Below are 9,863 nucleotides of genomic sequence, written 5' to 3'. Positions count from 1 at the left end.
CCTTGGTTTTTGCTGTTAATAGAGCAGAGAAAAGGCACAAACACTGTGAATAAAGACAGGATCCAAATTGTTAACCACTCATAAGATAAAAAATAATTCATTTATTTTAATTTACCGCAACATGACAAAGCCTGTATTCACCTCTTGGTGAATTATTTGAAGCCACATTAGTCATATTGGACATTTTGACTGGTCAAACAGGTGATCCCAATGTCGTTCAGTCAGAATGTTCAGAAGGAGAAAGATTTGTTTCTTTTAGTTCTGGGTCTTTAGTTTTAAACATTTAATGTAATACAAATGAATGTAGTGCTTAATTTAAACTGTAGTGTATGATCTTATGCTGAACCTGGACCTGGAAGCTTGGCCCACCAGCCGCCCTCAGACCACACACCGACATTTTTGTCCTTGGGTGTAACAACAAATATGTTGGGGATTGGTTTGACATGTTCTATTTATATCTGGTCCCATGTCGTGACTTTGTTGGGAAACCGCGCCTGCACTAAGCTACCTTTTTCACAAGCCCTCAGGCATCATGCAGAGAGGAAGAACTTGACACGTGTGAAAAACTTCTCATCTATGCTGTTCTCAAAGACTTCAGTCGAGACTTTGGACGGTTTGTCGTAGGGAAGCAAAGCCTATTGTCCCTAATAAACTACCACAGTTTAAAAATGAGTTGAGTGATGCAATATATCAGATCTAACTGGGGACTTTAAAGCTTTCTAACAAGTAAGCTACATATTATGAATGTATCCAAGCCTCTCTCCCCGACACATGAACAGACACCGCCTCACCTTCAGTACAGGAGGAGGCGGAGCTAACGTTAGGAAGAGGAGTGTGGTGCATTGTTGTCATTGCTAACCTTGTGAAACAACCTTTTTCTGCCATTCTTATGTGACATGTGCATTGAGTGCGTGAGCAGATTGTATACAGGTAGGCAGGTAGGTTTGGAGACAGGAAGGTGAGCCATACATTACACAACATTTCATTCAGATGGACTGAAATAATTGTAAGGACTTTTTTGGCCTGTGACTGGATACCGTTTCTTCCCGCCCAGAGCATTTGATTTATTGATTACTGTCATGATGTTAAGAATATTTCCAAAAATACAGCACAAAATGCCTTCAAATAAATTGCCTGGCTTTAACACAGAACAAGTCTTTTTAGTCAGGGTTGAAACATAAACAGTTGGATACTTCTTCAGAGAGATTTTGTATCATGAAATATTTTGGGATATAGTAAACAGCAGGTTAATGGCAGGGATGATGACTCACTATTAAATAGTTCCAAGATATTTGAGAAATGAAAGTGACTCACTTCTCTAGCCTGCGTACACACCTGTTTTTCTGCTGAGCCATCCTAAGTGTTATTTAATGCACAGCAGCCTTTTCCTGTAATGACAAAATGTTGACTGTAAGAAAGGTTTGTTTTAATGTTCTTGGAGTCATTATCATAACAATCTCTGTCCTCAACATTACATCAATTTAATCAGGAGCACAAATGGGAGCAGAGGACAAGTCATAATGAGAGGTTCACAGGTGCAGGTACAAGTAATTACCTGTTCTTGAAATGAAAGAATTATGATTTTAAAAAGTGCATGCAATTGGCTGCTATAATTAGTATTTTCTGTTTCTACAGATACAGTAAAATGTCTTTCATTCAGTGTTTTGTGGTTGTACCAGTGTGTCATGGTGGCCGTATCATAATTACAACATAATTATATTTTCTGAGGAAAATGTTTGACTGAAAAATTGCAAAAACACATGCATATACTGTAGCCCCCTCTAATTTCCTTCTAAATGTGTTAGGATTACTCTAGTTCATTTGTGTTGCTGGATTAAGCTCACGTTTCAAAGGTAGCCTATGTGACTGACCTTAGCAGAGGCTACTAGTGTGTATTTAGGCTGCTGTGTACATCTGACCATTTGTTTTCCTGCTGTATTTACTCAGCAGTCGGTGTACTCAGAGAGGGCATATGTGATTGGCTGATATATAACCTTGACCTGTGTGAGATTGATCTTCAGTGTGATGTTAAATGACAGTAAGACATAGGGCTTAACAAACATGACCAGCTTAACGTGACCATAGGCCCTGGTGTTAATATACGCTGTGACCCCCTGCTGACCCCTGTTCTGCCTACTCACTAGGCTTTATATATGTGCACTGTATGGTATTTCATCGTATTATAGTTTGTATCTTGTGTTCTGTCTGTGCGATTGTGTAGTCTGTTTGTTTTGTTCTACCTTTTGGGTATTTGTTGTAAATTTTTTCACGCATTTCCAAGGCCCAACTACGGACAGGCATGGCAAATTAGCTTAGCGATAAAGGCAAGGCAAATTGATTTATAAAGCTCCATTCATACATAGAGCAATTTAAAGTGTTTTACACAGTTAAAAACAGAGCATTAAAAACATATGTTTATATGCTTTATACTTGTTTAACTTACAAATAAACATTAAATAAATATCACTGTCATGTAAAGTATGTACAGCAGAGAGAGACAGAGAGAGAGAGAGAGAGAGAATGAAAAGTTATCCTATTTGGGGATAGGCCTGCTACCTGCCTCATTGCTCATATTTTGTGAAAAATCTGATTTAAAGAAAAAAATATTCCTAATTTCTAAAAATGTATTCCTAATAAACACAATATACACATTACAGCTTGAACATGCATTTAAAAAGAAACTTTGACACAGCTGGCTTTTACAAAGGAACAGCCCCAATATAAGGTAGTAATTACTTCTGATATCATCAAGTTGTAAACCAACCAAAGCCTCGCTTAAGGAAACGAATACAATTTAAGACATGGTTCTCTACGGAGTTCATTTTTAGTGACACAGGAAGTAAGTGTAACCAAGCAACGCCGGCATTGCCATGGCAACAGTGCTTGTCTCCCAGGAAGTTTGTAGTGAAGATGAATTCGGTTTTGAAAGAAGTCCTAGCTTTCGAAGTAGCTAACTTTTGCAAATGTGTTTGCGTATTTCTTTTAAATTAGCATGTAGGTAGTAGCTCTACTGAAACAGAGCTCTTTTTCAACGTCTAGGTTTGGTCTTAACGGTTAACTTTAGCAAACGCTAGTTAGCTAAATGGAGGCGGAGCGGACTGAGGCTAAAACCATGCGAGGTCAGAAACACAACACCAGTGTCAGCGATAGATGGGTGTTTCTCACCCCCATGGTAAATAACACTTTGACTGCACATTTCCCATTGCTTCACTATGTAATGCTAACTATTTACAGTTTACTCAGGCTCAGTTAAAAAAATATCAGTTATTGTTGATTCAGTTTAGTAGACTAGCTAACATCTGTACATGCTTGAATAAGGTATATTGTTATTTAATGCACAACAGTTGATCTATGAGTAAAACATTTTTTGCAGGTCAACAGCTGCAAGTTGCACAATACAACTACTAAACCAATAGTGCCAGAGAGAGCCCAGAGGATGGTGAGTATAATAGAGAAAAACAAATTGTATGGTCAATTGATATGACTTTCCAATCCCTGCTTCACAATTTATCATGTGTACTGTTTTTAGACTGAGTCTCAAGATCTTGTAAAAGAAACAAACATGAATACTACCCTCACAGTAAATAGTTATAATCCAGGTAAGCTCGAGCCAGATGCTCACTTTCCTCCCATTATATTGGATATTCATGAATGGCTAATGTATGTACATAACCTTTTTGACTTTTTCCACTATTTATGTCACTAAACTTTACCCTTTGTAGAACAAATGTTATCTGCAAGCAGCCGGAGAGGACTTGTCCAGGCAACTCCAGTGCCAGCATTTGCCCAGGACTCTACAGACTCTTCTGCACATCACCTAGTATCAGTAGCAGGTGGTGCTCAAAGAGGTTTAGAGGCAAATTCACTTGCTGCACAAGAACCTAGAGACAAATCTAGGAGACCAAACCAAAGTGCAGGGTCGACCTACTACCGTAATGCCTTGAACCCTCCCAGGTCAGCAGGTAAACACAATTTGGTGATTACAATGAAATGGGGAGACTGACTTCTTGGAATGCACTATAATATGTTTTTTTTCAAGTTTAACATTGTGTTTAATGTCAATATCAGGTGGCTCTGGAGGCTATAAGTACAACAAAGTCACTGGTTTTCCCTTCACTCGATTGCCTTGTGACCGTTTTGAATCCAGTTTTCAACGAATTGACTTGGACAGGTACCTCTAGTGTCCTTTTTGTTTTCCTATATATTGATATGTTATCTTTATCAATAGAATTGAGTGTAACCCATACCTATAAGGTTTAGTTGGTTTATTGAACTCTGGCTGTCTGTCACAGGGGCTGCATGAAGGTGCAGTGGTTAGCGCTTTTGCCTCACAGGTAGAAGGCCACTGGTTTAAACCCCGGTTTGGGCAAGGTGGGCCTTTCTGTGCAGAGTTTGCATTTTCTCCTCGTGCATGTAGGGTTCCCTCCAGGGTCTCCGGCTTCCTCCCACAATCCAAAGACATACTTGTAAGGTTAATTGGTGACTCTAAATTGCCCATAGGTGTGGGTGTTAGTGTGAAAGGGTGTCTGTCTCTATGTGTCAGCCCTGTGATTGACTGGCGACCAGTCCAGGGTGTACCCTGCCCTTCGTCCAATGACTGCTGGGATAGGCTCCAGCCCCACCGCTACCCTGAACAGGATAAGTGGTATAGATAATGGATGGATGGATGGCTGTCACAGTCTCTGAAAGAAGCCTTTCACATAAAATGGCAGATGCTTCAGATTGCCACCAGGGAGCAGCACAGTCCCTATAAAGACCCACCCCATGTCTCCAAAGATTTTGCTGACAAAGAACTACTTCACTGGTGCCAGAGCAGAAATAAGTAAATGAGTATGAACCAGTAATTCATCATCACTAGAGTGCATGGCCTGAGGTGAAATACAGTTGTTATGTCATTAAAATGTTGTGCTGAACTTTTATCATCCATAAAAAGCCTAAATTGTACTAAATGTTCTTTTAATTTCCCAGGCGCTGTCTGGAGGAATGCCCCCGGCTGGGCATTATGGATGATCTACAGCTTCTTAACCTCCAGCACAATCTTATCACAAGTATCCAACATCTGTCACATCTGCAGAAGCTTGTTTTCCTTAACTTATATGACAATCACATCTCAGAAATGACCGGCATTGAAGCTCTGAGCTCTCTGAGGATCCTGATGCTGGGAAAAAACAGGTAAATGGTCATCAATAGATTCACAAACAAAAAAAATAGATTTGTCTGAATTTTCTTTTGTTGCACAGATAGTATTGTGGATTTCATATTTGTGGTTCTTTAATCAAACAGCTTTAAATATCTGGTTTGATGTGAAATGCAGCACTACATATAATGTACAAGGTAGTCTGCTAAACCCTGATGAAGCATAAATCTTGCCTGTGGGCAATTCAATACATCCTGTTGTTTGCATGTTTAAACATTTTATATTCTAGCTGCTGCTACAGGCATGCTTTAGAGACAAGTGCTTTCTAGCAGGTGTCCAGGTACATTCTAACACCATTCATCTTGGTGTCATTTGGTTTCTAATTGTTGGCTAGAGGAAGATTAAAAATCGTCACAAATCAGTATGATTGACAGACGAACTCTGACATCTGTTTTACTTTCTGTAAAACATGAAATATGTCATTTTAGAGCTGCTTCTAGAGCCATGTGTGTTTATTCAAGAATTAGAAATACCACCGATTTCACTTTTAATTGGCATTAAAAGAATACAGCCTTTTATTCTTATGTTATTGAAACTAAATCTCTGCTGGTAATATAACCTTTTTATATGCTTGTTGACCTCCTGAGCCTAGGATACATTTTCCATTTCATCTTAATACTTCCTTATATTTCTTTCAGAATCCAGAAGATATGCTGTCTGGAAAGTCTGTCCAAACTGAACATCCTGGATTTGCATGACAATCAGGTACTGTTCCCTCACTATCCTCCCACCTACAGTATGATTGTGTTTAGTCTGGTGCATGTAGTTGCCAATACTGTAATAGGAGACCCTGACCTGAAGCTGCAGGGTTCAGCAGAAGTGCATTGTCTCTTCCAGCGCCTCCACAGTGTGAGAGATGCAGCTCTCCTAATGTTAGAGTCATGCAGACATGACAGCAGGAGACCAGGCATGAAAATTCATGTACTCATGCTCATTCTGAACCCATCATTAGAGTCTGCTGGACCATAAAATAAAGTTTATTCAGGGCAGGCATTATAACTAGAACTTCCACCGGTTACTGTGTGATATCTTTCAAATAGTGCAGCTCTTGTTTTTAGAGTTTCTTTAATAGGATTAGGAACAAATAAGTGATGTCCAGCATTCTTTCCTCGTTTGCAAAGTGTTTTGTTGTCAGAAATCTTACTGGTGTTATGATCATATTATCCCCTAACTACCACAGTTTTTATGGACTTTACTTCAGCATTTGTTTTGGTTCCCACCACTGTTGGTGAGCAAAGCATTGAAAACCATCAGAACCCACAAGCTCTTGTTCAGGGTCTACTCCCACATCCATTTCCTCAGTGACCCCGGCATAATTTATTCCACAGGCACATCTATGTTTTCAGCACTTGAAATTGTTTTGAGCTGTAGCAGATTACGCCACTCTATAATTTATTTAGGCCTGCATCTATTATTTGGGCTGTTAGTTCAGCCTCCACATTAGAGCATGTCTACTGATATAAAAAGGCTGAGAAAACAAATGATGTAAGAATCACTGATGTCAGAAGAGGATTTTAGCAGCTCCTGGAGAAGGGAGATAGAATAGAAAGGCTTCCCTTGGTCAAATTAGTGTTTTGCCAGCATGCCGCCTACGCCTCTCCTCAGAGAGCTACACCAGAGCCCTGCTTAAACTCCCTCCCTCTCTGATGTTGGCTGCACTTTGCACGAGCAGGCGGCCCAATTACTATTCAATGACTTCTACAGTGTTGTGTTATTTTTTCCTAACAGAGGAGACTTTGTTGCCTAGCCCTGTCCACTTGTGTTTCCTAACTACATTTTATGGTTGATTTATACACTTCTGATAATGTGACGATTGAAAGAGTGACTGTAGAATGAATCGATTCTGTGCTCTCCTTGTTTGTAATGCAAACGCATTCAGAGGTAGCTCTTTATTGGCCGGCACCCACAGAGGAGCAGATGATGAATCTATTATACCGACCAGGACAGGTTGCTTTTCACTCACTGACTTCAAAACCTCATGTTTTGTGCGCTTAAATAACAATTCAATCACATTTATTCAACTTTTCCCACTCCCACCAGAGACCTGACCACCCAAACGTAATGTGAATTGCTGCACGATTATATTACAAGAGGATAAAGTGAGTGAAGTCAGCGAGGACATTATTAGGTGAATGAATTCATAATAATATTGAGGTCATGATTATTCTGTCTAGACAGGTTGTTGTTTAGTCACCGTTGACCATAAAACCAGCTGCTTGTCCTCTTTCCTTTTGTATGCATGCTTTAACCACAAGCAGTACATCACTGTCGTCCTCTCTTCCTCCCATCCTCTAGCAGGAAGGCTCACATCACTCCCAACCTATCTTTTTACCAATATATTTATGTAACAGGATGTTTTTCCCCTTCCCGTTTGCAGGAACTATTCAAAAGGAGATATTCTCTTTGGGAGAGTGCAATATAACTCACCCTTGGTCTCAGTCACGAAGTGTTGGGGTTACAATGTGACCTGACGCTTGATGTTAATATTCACAGAGGACAGTGCAGAATGCCCTGCAGCGTCTGTAAAAGGAAGACACAGTGTCGCACAGTAAGAGTGGTCGGTTAATCTCATGTCCCTGATAGAAAGAATGATGATTTTTATTAAGTGTGACTATATCTGTCATGTGTGATAAGTACAGTACTCTGGGATGAGGTGAAGCTGGGGCAGAGACGTCCCACTCAGAGGAAGCTTTAGGCTTTGCTGTCATTATGTCATAGTGACACAATAACACAAGGTTATCTGTGTTTGTGTCCTCTTCTCTGACAACAAAAGGCCATTAAGTTTAAGACTTTGATTACTGCATTGTTTACAAGGAACATGCTCTGACCCGATGGTACTATCTCCCATTCTTGGCATGTCCCTCTTAACCATCGCTCAGAACTCCCTAGACAAGAACGGGCCTCTGTCCTGCCTGTCAAGAAGCATTTTCTTTGTTGATACCTAAAGTTCAAGTGTTATAGTAATGTTTAAAAAGTATTGTTGACACTTAGATATTCTACACTTTCAGATCCATGTACAACTTACATATCAAGATTTTAGTTAAATAAGATATTTCCAATGTTCCAGTGCACAGGTTAAAGATTTACCATGCCAGAACCCCCTACACTCTCTGGATAGCGTACTTACACCACTGGAACACACCCAATGCATTGTGTGCAATACAAGATCCTCAAATATTTACAAATGAGGCTCTCCAAAATCTGCTTCAGCGTGTGTGTAGAGATAGCGTCTCTCTGTGTTGACAGAGTCTGATGTACTGAGGCGTCGCTTGCTTGGATCAGCGATGCCCAAGTCTGGGCCTGAGATCATGTTAACCTCACAAGTGTTTTTTCTGATTGGGAAATCAGTGTTCATTGCTCGCTTTGATTTATTCAGGCAGCGTTCACTGAGGGTGCAGCTGTTTTACATCCATTAACCACTTTAGGGTCATACATTTTCTTTTTTGGTATTTGAAACAGAAACCTGTCACAAGAAGGTTCCACCGACCTCTTATGTACCATTGTCCTGTTAGTTTGTGATGATTGTGTGTTTACTTAGTGTTCATGTCAGCTGTGACGTCACAATACTACCATAGCAATTGTCTTTGAATGCAGCATGATGATATCTCCCTGTTGCATCCATCTATGGTTGTGTTTGGTGTTGTTTGCTCAGTTTGACATTTTCTTTTAACGATGCTTCTACCTGTAAATGCACAACTTCCAGCTCTGCATGACACTTTTCTTTTTGGTCATATCCCTGTTTTGTTATTGTAATATCACATAACACCAACAATCATGCATATGCATTCCCTCCCCCTCTCTCTCTCCATCTCGTCCCTTTGGCAGAGGTAAACACAACAAGAATATAGCTGCTTGCAGCAATACACAGAATATATCCATGTTCACATAAAGGACAAAAATCCCTTGTGTGAAGACACCATTAGGAAAATGCAGAATTTGATAGGAAGTAAGTGTTTTTTGCAGCTGACAAGACCTGCACCTTAGTCGCCATGAGGTTCTGGGCCCCAATAGAAAGCAGGATGCTTATGTTGCTGAACTATAGGACTGCACATGGAAAATCTGTTTTGGAAAAATAAGACATTCAAACCCATAAAAACGCCCAAAGTCATTCCATTTTAATAACAGAGGGTATGTACATGGACCCCGGAAGAAGAGGAAGTAGGAATTAAAACTGTTTGTGTAAGTCATAATGCCATGAAGATATGTTAGTCCTGGGGGTAGCCCCAAACAGAACTGTCAGTGGATTGGCTGGAACGTCCAAAAGAAATGACACATTTTTGTTAAATCTAAAAGATCCGGAACTTTCCATGTTTTATTGCAACTGCTTTTCATTATTGAAATGTTACAGTAGATTAACTGCTTTAAAATTTGAGTTGCAGTGATCCTTCATTATTATTGTATTATGACAGAATCCTTGAACCCCTGCTGCCCTTTGAACCCTATCCTCCATGTACAGTGTGCACTTTAGGGGGCAAACACATCATTGTCAGGGTAACAGCCACCAGGAATTCTTCTGAAGTATTTTAAGTGTAATTATGACCGGGGCCCCTAAGTATCCTCTCCCAGAGAGAGGAGGGGGTTTCATTTCACCATTGAGTGACCCTCAACTATTTGTTTGTTGTTATGATTTGGGAGGTTAAACAGGAGTCAGAGCTTCATGTAACTG

General features: G+C 40.0%; 1 protein-coding gene across 1 annotated transcript in view; it reads left to right on the top strand.

Moving 5' to 3' along the window:
* The first annotated feature begins 3,082 nt into the window (after positions 1-3,082).
* Positions 3,083-9,863, top strand: part of LOC138587905 (leucine-rich repeat-containing protein 49) — a 35,254-nt gene continuing 28,473 nt past the window's right edge. Inside the window, exons 1-7 of the mRNA XM_069658006.1 lie at positions 3,083-3,172; positions 3,374-3,439; positions 3,530-3,599; positions 3,723-3,962; positions 4,069-4,171; positions 4,969-5,172; positions 5,836-5,902. Of these exons, the coding sequence (XP_069514107.1) occupies positions 3,083-3,172; positions 3,374-3,439; positions 3,530-3,599; positions 3,723-3,962; positions 4,069-4,171; positions 4,969-5,172; positions 5,836-5,902 (840 nt within the window). The remainder of the gene's footprint in view (positions 3,173-3,373; positions 3,440-3,529; positions 3,600-3,722; positions 3,963-4,068; positions 4,172-4,968; positions 5,173-5,835; positions 5,903-9,863) is intronic.

This window comes from Semicossyphus pulcher, unplaced genomic scaffold (genome assembly GCF_022749685.1).
Source record: "Semicossyphus pulcher isolate SPU_LCO1_2020_fin unplaced genomic scaffold, fSemPul1.0.p SCAF_1, whole genome shotgun sequence".
In the NCBI taxonomy this organism is placed as follows: Eukaryota; Metazoa; Chordata; class Actinopteri; order Labriformes; family Labridae; genus Semicossyphus; species Semicossyphus pulcher.
The sequence above is the reverse complement of the archived record's forward strand: the minus strand, read 5'-3'. Positions and strand labels throughout refer to the sequence as shown.